Here is a 17,923-nt window from a genome sequence, read left to right on the forward strand (position 1 = left end):
TGTGAGACAGACTACAAGAGCTAAGTGTTGGTGATGTGCAGGGTCAATACTGTGGTTCAGGGACTGTGAGACAGACTACAACAGCTAAGTGTTGGTGATGTGCAGGTTGTCCTGTAGGCTCTGTGGTTAGGAGTCACTAATTAATGACTTCTGACCTGGTTAGGTTGAAGTCCATTAACCTCTGACCTGTACTTTGTGTGTGTGGTCTGTGAGAAAGAAGGGCTGGAGGGTGGAGGGAGCAGGGCAGAATGCAGACCTGTTAAAACAACACTGGTTATGGTTGTTGCATCTGTGCTCAGTAGGCTGTAGGGGGTTGTCCCACTTGTCACATCACGTAATCCGAATCAAATGTTGCGCGTGGGTTGCTGGTCCGTTATAGTCAGTTTCAGTGAGCTCAGTTCAGTTGTCTGTCAACTAATGTCACTTACCCATTGAATGAACACTTTTCTACTGATAAAGTGAAATGTTATTTTTCCATACTTGAACGAATTCACAAAATAGATTATAAGTAAGAGATGGATTTGCTTCATATCATTGCAATTATGGCTTATGCAAAAGTTCCTTGTCTCGTTCCTGACGGTCACGGAGGTCAATATTTAGTTTACTTTGGTTACAAATTTTGTATTAAGTCTAGGAGAGGTGACAGAGTCCACTGGAAATGTCAGAAGACATGTTGCTGCAGGATCAACAAACAAAACAACCTCGTGACAGCCTACAATAATTCCCATACCATTCAAGCTAACAACAGGATCCTGATCGGTCACAACTGGGACAGAAGATGTCAAAACCAATGCCAAGCATGTACAAGGAAGAAATAACTGGTAACTATTTGTGCAATACATGTCGAGCAAAAATGTAAAATAAATGTTAATTAAAAAACTTTAGTTAAATTGAAAATATATGCTTCTGGTTTCATATAAATACATCACTTCAAATATAAGGCCTGCAAGAGGATGGAGTTGAGGACATTGTCATCAGTCAGATCCAGACATATCCCGCCATTCTTGAAATCTTCCCTGTACAGAGCGAGGACCAAGACAAAATGTGCTCTGCCATATCATCACTCAGACATTGAGCTTCCAGAGACATACAACAACTTTCACTACAGTCAAGACCTTTGAAAGTATGTCCGGAAATGCAATCTGGTGTCTGCCTTCACAGAAGACCCAAGGGTGACCATACTTGTCAGAAATGCCATAGCCTATCCACATGTGCCGGTGGAACTGGTCAGTGATCTGTGGTGATATGCCCTGGAGCAGCCTGGAAGTGACCATGTAGTCAAGTTTACTGACTACATCACTGACTACTGGGTGGAGGGTGACCAGGGTCATGACATCTGGAGCCACTTCCAGACTGTTGGACCACGCAGGACAAACCATGTGGAAAGCAGGCCCAGGAAGCTAAGTCTGTAGATTGCAGGAACCAGCTCCAATCTGTTCAAGGTCATGGACTTTTTGAAGCAAGGCCGATGCTGAAATAACCATCTTGCAGTTTCAAGCTGGTGGCAGTTGCCAGATGAAAAAACAACAATATCTTCAACTAGAGGAGGCACTGGATATGTACAAAAGACAATTTTTAAGTGGACAGAAAACTTCTGTGCAATACCTCGATGCAGTGTCACATCTCACTGGTTATTGATATGTATCCTTATTGTGTGTATATATTGTCATGAATGTCAAAATGTCACGTAATGAAGCATTGTTGATTAAAAGCAGTATTAAAATGTTGTTAAAATGTGTTTTCTTTTTCACCTTTTAAGCCCTAAAAAGATATAACTATATATTAATTCTACTAGTCGGTACATCAAAAGACGGTAATTCCCACCCCCTACCCCCTCGATTATCCACTGGCACATCCAACAAACCAGACAGGTGGGACTAACTCAGCTGTACATACCCTCGATTAAGGAAAATGGTATCATGCAAATGATCCTTTACGTCATACATGTAATCAATAATATTTAAAAGTTGTCGTCAAAACTAGTCATCAAGGATGTATTAAATTCTGTATGCCATGATGACTGTGACCAGGAGTGGGATTCATGTCGTGGAGACTATATTACTGAATGTAGTTATGAACATTAGATTGATTAGAGTTGTGGCGATTAATCCATCCGCAAGATATCGCGATTCAAGAGCTGCACGATACGATACATCGATACGATTGTCGTGTATCGATTCAACACGATACTTACATATTTAGCAGTTTACGAAAACACCGTCTAACCTTCTATTTAGATTTTTGTTGAAAATATTGCCATGGACATGCTCCGACTGAGATAATTTTCACAAATTTATTTTGTTATCTGAGAAAAAAAGCCAATTGTGCCAATGATGATCCCTGCTGTTCCATTTTTGAGGAAAACACTACTTTACTGACACATGCTAAACATTTTTAATAAAATGTCTTTCATGATGACATGTTTTATTTTTCTTGGGAGAAGAATACCTTCTCTGAAATGACAACATAACAGCACATTATTTCCAGTACTTATATTTTTCTGTATACAAGGACAAAATATCATGATACGTATCGTATCGTATGTATCGGACTACCAGTATCGTGATACGTATCATATCGTGGCAACTCTAATATTGATTGTGTAAATGACAAACTGTCTACTGATATAACAATTGTATCTGCAAGAGACAATGCTAAACTGAATACGTCTCCAGGAGACGACGGTATCCAGCAGAATCTGTCAGAGAATCGCACGCACGCGCGCATGCACGCACCAACGAAAACATGAACACACAAAATGTCCACGAGACACAGACAACTCAACCATACCGTGCATACGGATATTAACGCTGCTGCATGCATCAAACCCATATTACAACTCATTCCCTACACTGACAAAACAATAAAGTCATGCACAGTTGTAAAAATGTCAGACAAAAGAAAATAAAAACCACACCACACAAGAAAGATAATTCTTTGTGAACCAAATACTTGTCAATCAGAGAAAACAAGACAAACACGATTCTACACCCAGGGGAGACAACTCTAGTCTATAGGCGATCAGGGAGGCTGGCATGTGTGTTCCACAGATGTTGAAACAGGAGGATGTCATACAGTGAGCACTCAGGCACACAGTATATGAGGGATTTTACAGCCACTTCATATCATATTCCGAGCACATACTAAAGCCTGTCTGACACCAGCTGTATTTTTTGTGTGCCACTAAGTGCTCATCCTGTGTGACCGACACACTGTCAGGCTCCCTGACACGCCCCTCACCAGCAGCCCTCAGTTAGAACACAGCCACTTACCCGTCTCTTGACAAGTCTCTGCCTCTGTCCAGCCCAAACACAACACAAGCATTAGTACACAATACTATAGTGGGCTTACAGCTGGCTCTACAGAATACCACATTTGGCTTATACCTGGCTCTACAGAATACCACACTTGGCTTATACCTGGCTCTACAGAATGCGTTTGGTTTATACCTGGCTAAATAGAATAGTGGGCTTATACCAGGTACTACAGATTACAGTGGGTGTATACATAGCTCTGTAGAATGCAGTGGGCATATACCTTGCTAAATAGAATAGTGGGCTTATACCAGGCACTACAGATTACAGTGGGTATATACATAGCTCTGTAGAATGCAGTGGGTATATACCTAGCTCAACAGAATACAATGGGCTTATACCAGGCACTACAGAATACAGTAGGCATATACCTGACCTGTACAATACAGCAGAGAGGAACATGACTCTACACAATGTAATAGACCAGACATACACCTGGCTCTGTGCTACACACCTTGCATATCCTGAAATACACTGGGCATATACTTGGCTCTACACAATAACCAGGTACCTACCTGGGTCTAGACAAGAGTTTGGGGATGCACCTTTACATACAGTGTACCTGGATCAACACAACATGCGTATTGTACAGCATATACTGGGAATACAACCACCATCTATACAATATACTCAGTATACTGGTATATATATCTGAACATACCCTCAAAGAATACACATGAGATATCAAGTCAGACATCTGCAGTAAAAACATTGTGTGGGACCAACATAGAGATGCACCATTCTTCTGGAGAAAGTTCACATCAACGACCCATCAGCTATGACAGATGCATTAAAGGGAGGTAACTCACCTCTTCCACTTCAACATCACTGTCCATGTTGAGTCTGTCTCGAGTTCCACGTCGTCCTGGAGACGCTGTTCTCTTGCTGAGGCTGGGACTGCCCAGTATTGGACTACTTCCGTCCACCTGTCTCCTGTCAACAGACCAACAAGAGTCAAGAGACTCAGAACAAACATTATATGTCATTCACTGGTCTCAAGGGGAACACTGGTTAACGTACCCTCAATGATTGTTTACATTGTTTGGAACATAAACAAACAGCGAGTGTACTTCAACCCATGGGCCCCTAGGGACCAGTGAACAACGTATTCATATTACCGAACACCTAAATGTTAATTTTGAATTGTCTGAGGCACAGGTACAAATCTGTTTGTGGCAATCTCTAGATTTTGCAGGCGATAAGAAACAGAGATTTAGAATTATCTCCCTTCTACAGATTTGCATTCATAAAACATTGGTAATGTGATTGTGTCATATGTGATTCAATGTTATCTGAGATAAAAGAATAACAACCACAAAATACCAAATGAGTTTGGAATTCCCAGCAGGGTACTTGGAAATGTTACTTGCTTGTTCATCAGCTAGTCACAAAGTGACATGTATGTGTTCAGTAATAGTGTCTGTAATGGTTGTGTCTGGAATGTTTGTATCTTTATTTGTTGTGATTATAATTGATGTGTCTGAATTGGATTTACATACATGCATGTACATAGGAGAAATATTATGACAAATGCCACCATGTCTTCAATGTCAGCAACTGACGTTTCTATAACGACCGTTTCTGTAATGCACAACCTGCCACAAGTGTCTGTAATGAACTTTCCTATAACACACATCTGCAATGAATGTTTTTGCAGTGCATGTGTCTGTAACTCAAGCATCTCTATTGCAAATGTGTGTAACACATGCTTCTAACCCACAAGTGTCTGTAGACCAAAAGTGTCTGTAGACCACAAGTGTCTGTAGCCCATAAGTGTCTGTAATGCAAACGTGTGCAACACACGTTTGTAGCCCACAAGTATCTGTAACCCAGAAGTGTCTGTAACTGACAAGTGCCTGTAACCCACAAGTGTCAAAAGTGTCTGTAACTCACAGGTGTCTGCAACCCATGTCCTCTTGTCCTCTCACGTGTCCATAATGCAGAAGATTCTTTAACTCTAAAATGTCTGTAACTCACAAGTATCTGTAACTCACAAGAGTCTGTAACCCACAAGTGTCTGTAATGAAAAGGTGTCTGCAACTGACAAGTATCTGTAACATATGTCAGTAACTTGCAAGTGTCGCGTAATGCATGTGTCTGTAACTCACAAGTGTTTCTCTCAGGTGTCCATAATGCACAAATGTCTCTAACTCAAAGTGTCAGTAACTAACAAGTGTCAGTATCGCTCAAGTGACTGTAACTTACAAGTGTGCAACACTTGTCTGTAACTCATAAGCATTTTAACTCACGAGTGTCTGTAGCTCACAAGTGTTGAAAACTTACAAGTGTCTCTAACACAAGAGTGTCTGTAACGCAAAAGTGTCTGACACAAAGGTGTCTGTAAGTCACAAGCATCTGTAACACACTTGTCAGTAACGCCTACTTGTTTGTAACTCACAAGTGTCTGCAACACCTGTGTCTGTAACGTGCAAGCGTCTATAACTCACAAGTGTCTGTAACTAACAAGTGTCTGTAACTAACAAGTGTCTGTAACTAACAAGTATCTGTAATTCTGTTGAGATATAAGAGGTGGAGGTGTCTTAAAAATCCCAACAAATCTTATTTTACTCAACAGAGACAGTCTGAACATTAGGAATACAAACATAATCTTGTTCTGCCTTAATGCAGGCTGTAATCTGTAATGGATGTTTTTGTAACTAGGTGTCTAGAAGAAAGAAGAAAGAGCCAGTACGTGTTGCTGAGTTTGGCTGGTTTCCCTGTCAGGTTTTCAAGGCTGGCTAGAGCATGGTCTCGCTCAGACTTGATGTGCTGTAACTGACGGACGGCGGTGTCCCGCTCCTCTAGCGCTTGAGACTTCTCCCGCAACACCGCGTCCCTCTCCTTCAGTGCCAACTCAAAACTAAGCTGCAAGGCCTGGGTCGGGTTGCTCTCATCACCAGGATCTGCTGACATAAAGTATAGGACTTGTACAACACTCACATATATCACAGCACTCATATCACAGGTATAACACTCATATACATCATAGCATTTGTATACCATGGGTATAACAGTCACATATATCATAGTACTTGTATATCATGGGTATAACACTCTCATATATCACAGTACTCGTATATCATGGGTATAACACTCTCATATATCATAGTACTTGTATATCATGGGTATAACACTCTCATATATCATAGTACTACAATGTATATCATGGGTATAACACTCTCATATATCAAAGTACTTGTATATCATGGGTATAACACTCATATATCATAGTACTTGTATATCATGGGTATAACACTCTCATATATCATAGCACTTGTATATCATGGGTATAACACTCTCATATATCATAGTACTTGTATATCATGGGTATAACACTCTCATATATCATAGTACTTGTATACCATGGGTGTAACAGTCATATATATCACAGGTCTCATAAATCAGTAACATATATCATAGTACTCATATATCACAGGTATAACAGTTATATATCATAGGTATAATAGTCATATATCATGGGCATAACATTCACACATCACTGCGTCATATTAACGGAGGTGAACAAACAAATTTCTAAATGAAAATGTAGTAATACGTCAACCTCACTGGTACAGCATGAGTTTTTCCTAGACATCTCTTGCATCTAATAGGAACATGATAGGCATATTAAGGATATATGTCTACTGTAATGGTATTCGCTGTTTTAATCACTTGACCTATTAAACAGCCCATGACCAAAATTGAGACTGATCTGCACGTAAACAGATTAATTATGACATTAACGGCCAAGACGTAAGGCATAAAAACATATTTATTGGACATTACACTTAAATATTGTCTGCAGTTGAGCGGGGTTAGTTGTCCTCTACATCATATCATTATGCTTCCGGGCATAAAATGACAAGATCAAGCTTCTTCATTTTAAATACAAAGTCGAAGTGTGCTTTATTCTATAAATATATATTCATCATATTATTATTTACAAAAACGAAAAAGTCACAACAACAAATTCAAAATCCAGAAGTCAGCAGATAGGGACCATTACTGTTCTGCTACTGTCTGCAGACATCATGATTTTGTCTTACAAGCTCTGTTTTAACATTATATGTATGAATGTCTAGAAACAAACTGAATATGGTAACCAAACTGAATCCACTGCTTCTGTCAGTTTCGTATCCAATATATCTATCATCCAAAACTGTGTACCACACAAGATATCGCTTGTGTGAGATCATATGATATCTCCTAAGAGATTTTGTGTTGACAGTACATTCTGTACAACACCCTGACAGAGCTATGACGTCATGATCTTGATGATGTCACAATGCAGTGTCATCGCTACCCTGCAAGTCTAATAGTGGTACACTGTTGAACGATGTACAGTTTTCAATGAAAACAAATGAAGAATGATCATGGATGATAAACAGAATCTCACCCTCAGGTCTACTGATATAAATAATACCAACACTCAATAAAGGTAAAAGGGAATCCCTTGATATTGATATCAGTAGACAACTGGGTGAGATTCTATGACTGACAGCACTGGGTGATACATATCATGACCACAGTATTGCACCAGAAGGGATTCTATGACTGACAGCACTGGATGATACATATCATGACCACAGTATTGCACTAGAAGGGATTCTACGACTGACAGCACTGGATGATACATATCATGACCACAGTATTGCACTAGAAGGGATTCTACGACTGACAGCACTGGGTGATACATATCATGACCACAGTATTGCACTAGAAGGGATTCTATGACTGACAGCACTGGGTGATACATATCATGACCACAGTATTGCACTAGAAGGGATTCTACGACTGACAGCACTGGGTGATACATATCATGACTAGTATTGCACTAGAAGGGATTCTACGACTGACAGCACTGGGTGATACATATCATGACTAGTATTGCACTAGAAGGGATTCCATGACTGACAGCACTGGGTGATACATATCATGACTAGTATTGCACTAGAAGGGATTCCATGACTGACAGCACTGGGTGATACATATCATGACTAGTATTGCACTAGAAGGGATTCTACGACTGACAGCACTGGGTGATACATATCATGACCACAGTATTGCACTAGAAGGGATTCTACGACTGACAGCACTGGGTGATACATATCATGACCACAGTATTGCACCAGAAGGGATTCTACGACTGACAGCACTGGATGATACATATCATGACTAGTATTGCACTAGAAGGGATTCCATGACTGACAGCACTGGATGATACATATCATGACTAGTATTGCACTAGAAGGGATTCTATGACTGACAGCACTGGGTGATACATATCATGACCACAGTATTGCACCAGAAGGGATTCTACGACTGACAGCACTGGGTGATACATATCATGACTAGTATTGCACTAGAAGGGATTCTATGACAGACAGCACTGGGTGATACATATCATGACTAGTATTGCACTAGAAGGGATTCTATGACTGACAGCACTGGGTGATACATATCATGACTAGTATTGCACTAGAAGGGATTCTATGACTGACAGCACCAGAAGGGATTCTTCGACTGACAGCACTGGGTGATACATATCATGACTAGTATTGCACTAGAAGAGAAGTTAGTTACAGGAGTTGAGTCATTGTGATTTTTGCAACGGAGACTTTGCGATTTGTCAGAGTCTTTGATAAATAAATAATCATTTTATTGTGACAAATGATCCCATGAAAATCATAAAGCGTGTGCTGTTTTATATGCAATAGGAACAATACGCATTAAATTCGATGAATTGGTCAGATGTCACAGAAACTCTGTGCTTACGAAATTGATTTAATGGAAAATTGATTCATTGTCACAGATAATTTCCAATCCCAAAATCTAGGTATGATTCGTCCAATCTGGTCAGTGAATCAGATTTGGAGCTAATGTTAGTAAAATTTAATTCAACCCTCTTGTAAGACTGATCTTCCTGGTATACAGGCCAATTAGTACCTTACCCTTCCCCTGCTGATTCTAAACTTACAAAGACTCTGTGACGTATTGCAAATTTTCTGTTGCAAAAATCACAAAGACTCCACTCTCACTGTAACCAAGTACCCCACCAGTGGTGCTGGTACAGGTATCACACATCACTGCTCTCATAGATCACAAAGACTCCACTCTCACTGTAACCAAGTTCCCCACCAGTGGTGCTGGTACAAGTATCACACATCACTGCTGCCATAGATCACAAAGACTCCACTCTCACTGTAACCAAGTACCCCACCAGTGGTGCTGGTACAGGTATCACACATCACTGCTGCCATAGATCACAAAGACTCCACTCTCACTGTAACCAAGTTCCCCACCAGTGGTGCTGGTACAAGTATCACACATCACTGCTGCCATAGATCACAAAGACTCCACTCTCACTGTAACCAAGTTCCCCACCAGTGGTGCTGGTACAAGTATCACACATCACTGCTGCCATAGATCACAAAGACTCCACTCTCACTGTAACCAAGTTCCCCACCAGTGGTGCTGGTACAAGTATCACACATCACTGCTGCCATAGATCACAAAGACTCCACTCTCACTGTAACCAAGTTCCCCACCAGTGGTGCTGGTACAAGTATCACACATCACTGCTGCCACAGATCACAAAGACTCCACTCTCACTGTAACCAAGTTCCCTACCAGTGGTGCTGGTACAGGTATCACACATCACTGCTGCCATAGATCGCTGTTGCCATCAAGATGAGGGTGATTCGTCTGAGAGAGACAGGTGAAATAAGCAGGAGCCACCAAATGTCACACAAGGAAGTCTGACACGTCATATGTCCCTCAGATACAAGGCAAGCTTTACTGAACAGACTTACAGCTGGAACAATCCTCATACTTCTGTGACAGTCTGGTGCAGAATCTGGCTGGGCTACTGACCTGATTAAGCAGCATTATTATGCTATTTGTTGATGTGTGTGTTGTTGTTGTTGTTGTTGTTGTTTGGGTTTCTTTTGGTTTGGGTTTGTACTGTTAGGGGAAATGCTTTCTATTCTTGGGTAGGAGACTTAGATTGTTTGAAAGAAGATTTATCTTCAGTTACAAACTCCAGCAGTTGTAGGAGCTGAGGGTGTCCATTGTTACTCAACTCATCCTGAACTGATGGTCATGACAGTGTACTGATATATGGGTGGGCACATCAACATTCCCTTGTCAATATACTGCCCTTACATCCACAGAATATAGTCCTACATGACATCCCACCCTCACATCCACAGAACAAGGTCCTACTAGACACACCTACCTCACACCCAGAACAAGGTCCTACATGACACACCGCCCTCACACCTACAGAACTAGGTCCTACCAATGACACACCACCCTCACACCTACAGAACAAGGTCCTACATGACACACCGCCCTCACACCTACAGAACAAGGTCCTACCAATGACACACCGCCCTCACACCCAGAACAAGGTCCTACATGACACACCGCCCTCACACCTACAGAACTAGGTCCTACCAATGACACACCGCCCTCACACCTACAGAACAAGGTCCTACATGACACACCGCCCTCACACCTACAGAACAAGGTCCTACATGACACACCTACCTCACACCCACAGAACTAGGTCCTATATGAACAAGGTCCTACATGACACACCATCCTCACACCCACAGAACTAGGTCCTATATGAACAAGGTCCTACATGACACACCACCCTCACACCTACAGAACAAGGTCCTACATGACACACCGCCCTCACACCCACAGAACTAGGTTCTATATGAACAAGGTCCTACATGACACACCACCTTCACACCTACAGAACAAGGTCCTACATGACACACCGCCCTCACACCCACAGAACTAGGTTCTATATGAACAAGGTCCTACATGACACACCGCCCTCACACCTACAGAACAAGGTCCTACATGACACACCGCCCTCACATCCACAGAACTAGGTTCTATATGAACAAGGTCCTACATGACACACCACCTTCACACCTACAGAACAAGGTCCTACATGACACACCTACCTCACACCCAGAACAAGGTCCTACATAACACACCGCCCTCACACCCACAGAACTAGGTCCTACATGACACACCGCCCTCACACCCACAGAACTAGGTCCTACATGACACACCGCTCCCACACATACAGAACTAGGTCCTACTTGACACACCTACCTCACACCCAGAACAAGGTCCTACATGACACACCGCCCTCACACCCACAGAACTAGGTCCTACATGACACACCGCCCTCACACCCACAGAACTAGGTCCTACATGACACACCGCCCTCACACCTACAGAACAAGGTCCTACATGACACACCGCCCTCACACCTACAGAACAAGGTCCTACATGACACACCGCCCTCACACCCACAGAACTAGGTTCTATATGAACAAGGTCCTACATGACACACCGCCCTCACACCTACAGAACAAGGTCCTACTTGACACATTGCTGTCACTCCTACAGAACTAGGTCCTACCAATGACACCCCGCCGTCACACCTACAGAACAAGGTCCTACTTGACACCCCGCCGTCACACCTACAGAACAAGGTCCTACTTGACACACCGCCGTCACAGCTACAGAACTAGGTCCTACTTGACACACAGCCGTCACACCCACAGAACTAGGTCCTACATGCAGTGATTTACTTGGGCCGCGATATCGTGACTTTCTCAAATCAGTTGCTATAAAATCACACTCAAATCTACCTGTAGCAATTTAAAATCGCATCCTGCTCACCTGTATGATAAGAAATAATAAAGTTCTTAAATCTGTTTTAATGAGAAAGGATTTGTCGCTATTTTGTTCTGCCAAAGATATTCCCGTTGCTTTTTATCTATTTTTAATCTTCGAAACATAACTTCTGGTATGGAACATCAAACATCGTTACACAGCGCTGCACAAAATGAGCTGTGCTGCAAGGAGTACAGCAAACTCTGAACCTCGCAGTACTCTGTTCTTTATGCACTGTGCGACGGTGTACAGAGTTTGCATTCGGAAGTTGTGTTCTGCAACATCACACAAAGGGCGGCTACTAATGAAACTATATCATTCGATATTAAAATCTCTAAATTCTTAAAGACTACGAATGAAAACAAAGAAACAACTTGACCCATTCAACACCGTAGGCCGAAAAATTGGCCAAGACATCACCAATCCCCAGGCACTGGAGCAGGGTTTGATCTTTACGCTCGCCCGCACGCCCGTGGCGAATAAATGTTTTGACAGGCGAATGGAAATATAAATGCACTAGTCCAGCGTACTACTTGGTTTTCTTCAGTGGTTACTATACTTCATCCGGTACTGGAATTGAAATCATGCATTTTCTACTCAAATCACCAGACTAATGAATCTCTATCGTTGCAAAACTCAAAAGTTAACATATACATCGTGTCACTTCTTTCAAATCATGTTATCGCTCCTTCGATTTACTTCACGGTATAGGTTGGAAAGAGTTACACAGCCTACAATTTTAGTTATCCCTTTCCATTTCTTCAGTTCTTCACAGCTGGCCCTGATAGAGAATAAATATCTGACAAATCACAGCCTCTCACACGCCCCTCAACATCTGGCAAATTCAGTTATACATTTCCACGTGTTCAGTTCTTTACAGCTGGCCCAGATAGAGAATAAATATCTGACAAATCACAGCCTCGCACACGCCCCTCAACATGTGGCAAATTCAGTTATACATTTCCACGTGTTCAGTTCTTTACTACTGGCCCAGATGGAGTATAAACAATTGGATCATTATTGGTTTCTAATGAAGCATTTCCGCCTGTCTGCTATAAAGATCGTGATTGGTCCAAATCATGCACATGACCTGAAGCTTGCAGATTTAGACGCAAGTTTTAGGTAAACTCATGCCAGTTAGAATGTTTTACTCAAAACCTTGCCACCTATATGTAAATTATGGAACTTAGTGGACGCATCATGCACAAGTTACCTGCAACAAAAATGCTTCGTACACACATTTTAGCATTAGACATCAAAGTCGAGATGTCACATGACTTTCACTAAATATTTACACAATTACATAAAAAGTATTAAACAGCAACTTGATATACCATGGTGTAACGTGTTCTCGGGGTAATAGTGCTATTTTAAAATGATCATGAATATTACTGCGTATCAGGAGATTATCAAAACTGTAATTCCGTAAATAAATATCACCTCGCCTTTCATAAATTTATTGTTAGAATGTCATGTCGTCCGCTGGTTTCCAATGCAACATACATTTCGTGCCTTGTCCGCAAGCATGAGCGCTCGAAGTGACGTACCATGTTTTCGGGTTACTCATTATGGCGCAGGGTCACACCCTTGAATGGAAGCGCATGTGATGCATTCTTCTCCACAGAAATCAACAAATACAACGTATCATTTTAATTAGAAACCAAGCAAACTGGTAACTTTGTATTTGATTATTTTATTATCTTTTTGTGTGCAAAATTTGTTAAAAATAAACATATTTACAGGTAAGTTATTCAATCATTTGCACATTCATTCTTCTTGTCTGCACGGTCCGCTATGGCAGGGACAATAAAACGTGTCTTGTCTGTGCGGTATAGTATCATCGCAGTAGCATTTTAAATGAACCCAGAGGTCACATGCCTGGTGTGAATTCTGCTGCACGAAAAAAATATATGTAAGAGATGACCAACTCGGTGTTTGAACAATGTTGTTTTTTTTACTACGTCGGCAACATTCCATTCCATTTATGTTTGGCTTTTCACTTGAGCAGACGATGGTCCGCTTGACAAGTTGCGAGCGTTATTTCAAAAGTTATGATCTCATTTACGAAGGTTTTCAAAGTGCATTATGTTCTATGATAGATTTTTAGTACTTTGACAGCAATTAGGCCACAACTTCCGTGAAATCTGAACATTTCAAACATTTTGTGTTCCGATTGCGACGGAAGCTTCTGCACACAAGATGTGTTTACAGGTGGCACTGTCATGTCACCATACGCAAGAAATTACAGGGAAAAGAAATATCCTGAAAACATGGTACAGCATGGTACGTTTGACAACTTTCATGAGTACTGCTGTTTATTTTATTTGTTTGTTTATTTAGTTTGCTTATTCCGCCAAACAGTGTTGCTTCAGGGTTTTTTTTGGTTTTTTTGGTTTTTTGTTTTGGTTTGGTTTTTTTTGACAACTTTGATGTGGACACGTTGCCGATCCATGAGTTCGATAATCGTGTCTTTCAAATTAAAATAACACTGCAAATACAAGTTTATAATTCGAATTCTGTCAATAATGTATGACCATCCATCTGAAATGCCATAAGTGTTGTCAGACATTCTGACATTCAGGCTGGTTTACACGATGCCATTTAGAAAGTGGTCAAATGCAACATATGTCATATTTGGGATTTCACTTTCTTAGTAAAGTACAAATTCTAGTACTTTTTTCGGTTGAGTCCCATCCGTGATTCGAACCCGCACCCTCAGAGTCAGGCACCTAATCGCCAGCACACAAAGTCAGCCGCCTAGCCCGCTCAGCCACCGCGACTTCCATAAGCGGCTGAGCGGGCTAGGCAGCTGACTTTGTGACCATCCATCTGAAATGCCATAAGTGTTGTCAGACATTCTGACATTCAGGTTGGTTCCTAAAATTATTCCTATCATTTGATGTGCATTCTGCCTCCGTTGTCTGGGGACCTGCTATTTTCGGTAGATTAACAAATCAAAAAACGGCTTCAGGCGCTCCTGATGTTGATGAACTCAGAAAGATTGAAGCAAGAGCCCATGAGCTTCTTTCAGCAGCCCTGTCACTAGTGAAGCAATCTTCTGTGTCAGATGAATTGTAGACAGTGCCACGATATCAACAATTCAGTGAATAACTTTCATTCCTCTGGACTACTTGTTTTGTGTGGGCTAGTGACAGTTTAAGGTTACTAGCCCGGAGTACTAGTGGCCATTTTAAGTTTAGTTCTAACCCTGTGTAGGTCGAAAAATTGACCAGTCAGTAGCTGCATCAAAATGATTTATACTTGTAGGAACCTAACTAACACATAATTCATTTATCAAATTAGATAACCAAATGTTTATCCAATAAAACCGCTTCTTACAACTATGAAAATACTCTTGGCAAGGATACAGTCATTGTGTTGATGTTCAGAGCTTTCAAATGATACCCGCCATCAAACGAATCATATCACATGTTATTCATTATCAGACAAAGATTTTAAAACGGAGGTTTTTCACGCTGTTGTATCACGTTACCAAGCGAAATGCCACTGATATCGGGAAATACAAGACCATACATATTACTTCAGAAATCTTTCTAGAATAATTTTCTGATCGTGTATAAATGAACATATGCAAGAAAAAGTGAAGGGGATGTAAGGACTTGTTACAAATAGAGAAAAAACGCTCCAGGTTTTTCTTCCTCCGTGGTTCATCTGGAGATGTAAATGTGTATGCCTGCATTTTCATTAAAAATTAACTTATTTAAGTTGTAGTCGTATTACATGAAAAATATGATAAAAAATAACTTTCATGTTTATAAACAGTAAGATTAGACCTTTCAACTGATGTATAATATGCAGTAGCAATAATTATATATAAGCTGATATTATCTCTTGATAAACATGAACTTCATCTATGACCTCAGAGTTGCTAGGAACTGGGTGTCATGGCAGTGTGTGCCTCTGGTTGACTGGTGTTGAAAGAGTTAAGTTGTTGTTGATATTATCTCTTGATAAACATAAACTTCATCTATGACCTCAGAGTTGCTAGGAACTGGGTGTCATGGCAGTATATGCTTCTGGTTGACTGGTGTTGAAAGAGTTAAGTTGTTGTTGATATTATCTCTTGATAAACATAAACTTCATCTATGACCTCAAAGTTGCTAGGAACTCGGTGTCATGGCAGTATATGCTTCTGGTTGACTGGTGTTGAAAGAGTTAAGTCGTTCACCTTGATGACAACCAGAATGCAGACACCAATAGTGATGCTAGTAGATCTTCAGACTTATAATTCATTGCAATTCAGGATTGCTGCACTAGAAATTGATGATGACAATATCCTGTTTATCTCTAATTCTGTTCTGAACGATCATGAACAGTTAAATCTCGAAAGATTTGAAAAAATCTTATGTTTTTGATTCCATGTGAAATTTTATCTCACATGTTTTCTGAGCCAGGTTTATCCCTGTACATGACACACCGCCCTCAGACCCACAGAACAAGGTCCTACATGGCACACCGCCCTCACCCAGTGAACAAGGTTTATAATACATGGCACACTGCCCTGACACCCATAGAACAAGGTCCTATGTGGGACACTGCCCTGACACCCACAGAACAAGGTCCTATGTGGGACACCATCCTCACATCCACAGAACAAGGTCCTACTTGACACACAGCCCTCACACCCACAAAACAAGGTTGTACATGACACACCTACCTCACATATACAGAACAAGGTCCCACGTGGCACCCGGCCCTCACCCACAGAACTAGGTCCTACATGAGACACTGCCCTCAAGCCCACAAAACAAGGTCCTACATGGCACACCAACCTCACACCCAAAGAACAAGGTCCCATGGACACACAGTCCTTGCACCCACAAAACAAGGTCCCATGGACACACAAATCTCCCACCATACAACAAGGTCCCACACCTACACAGTGGACTGACATTAGCTGCCTGACTCAACGCCTCAACTCCGTCCACTGTAAGGTGGGAACCATGTCAGGCTTCTCAGTTACAGACGATATGACTCACTCACCTGTGTCCACATTCAGTGTTTACCACTCACCCGTGTCCACTGGTATAGATTGAACCTACTAACATTTTCTCAATACAAACACAGGGTGTATCAGCTTCAGGGTGTATCAACTTCAGGGTGTTCTCATCGCCATGCTCATCATGAAAACAGCGGACATCAGGCACACATCATCAAATGCTTCACAGCCATTAAATACCATATACCCATAACACAGTCAGCCAATGACAAGAGCTCTTCATAGTAACAAAGACTCAGGAGACTTAACAACAAGACAGTCTTACACAGCAGCCTTATATATCAGTATTATACACCAGCCATACACCAGTCTTACACAGCAGCCTTATATACCAGTATTATACACTAGCCACACACCAGTCTTACACAGCAGCCTTATATATCAGTATTATACACCAGCCATACACCAGTCTTATGAATACAGCAGCCTTGCGTATCTGCCATATACACCAGTTGTATACAACAGCATTAAACACCAGCCTTATAAGTTATCTATCTGCCATATACATCAGTCATATATCAACTGTATACACCAGTCTTATAAAGTTATATACCAGCCACATGCATCAGCCTTATACACCAGCCTTATACATCACCAGTATACACTAGTTTTATACGCTACACAACACCAAGAATGGTGATGTATTGATCTCCATATACCCATAACACAGTCAGCCAATGACAAGAGCTCTTCATAGTAACAAAGACTCAGGAGACTTAACAACAAGACATCAGTGGTTCCGCACAATCAAACTGAACCGATGATCAATGACTGAGCAGTCCCAGGATAGTCTGACAATAGCTGGCGCTGGTGCCTGAGGCAAGCTCCACTGTCGCCCAAGCACCTTGTACAGCTATACAACAATGACTGTCGTGATCGTAGC

General features: G+C 41.4%; 1 protein-coding gene across 7 annotated transcripts in view; it reads right to left on the bottom strand.

Moving 5' to 3' along the window:
* The window catches only part of LOC137260490 (tight junction protein ZO-1-like), a 127,578-nt gene that overhangs the window by 87,224 nt on the left and 22,431 nt on the right, over nucleotides 1-17,923 (bottom strand). For 3 of the 7 annotated variants that reach the window (XM_067798156.1, XM_067798167.1, XM_067798165.1), the window contains exons 2-3: nucleotides 6,007-6,217; nucleotides 4,124-4,247 (exon numbers count right to left, since the gene is read on the bottom strand). In XM_067798156.1, coding sequence (XP_067654257.1) covers nucleotides 4,124-4,247; nucleotides 6,007-6,217 — 335 coding nt within the window. Of the gene's footprint in view, nucleotides 1-3,272; nucleotides 3,297-4,123; nucleotides 4,248-6,006; nucleotides 6,221-17,923 lie in introns of all 7 variants that reach the window. The other 4 variants (XM_067798166.1, XM_067798164.1, XM_067798162.1 and 1 more) reach the window with 3 other exon arrangements.

This window comes from Haliotis asinina, chromosome 13 (assembly GCF_037392515.1).
Source record: "Haliotis asinina isolate JCU_RB_2024 chromosome 13, JCU_Hal_asi_v2, whole genome shotgun sequence".
Classification (NCBI taxonomy): Eukaryota; Metazoa; Mollusca; class Gastropoda; order Lepetellida; family Haliotidae; genus Haliotis; species Haliotis asinina.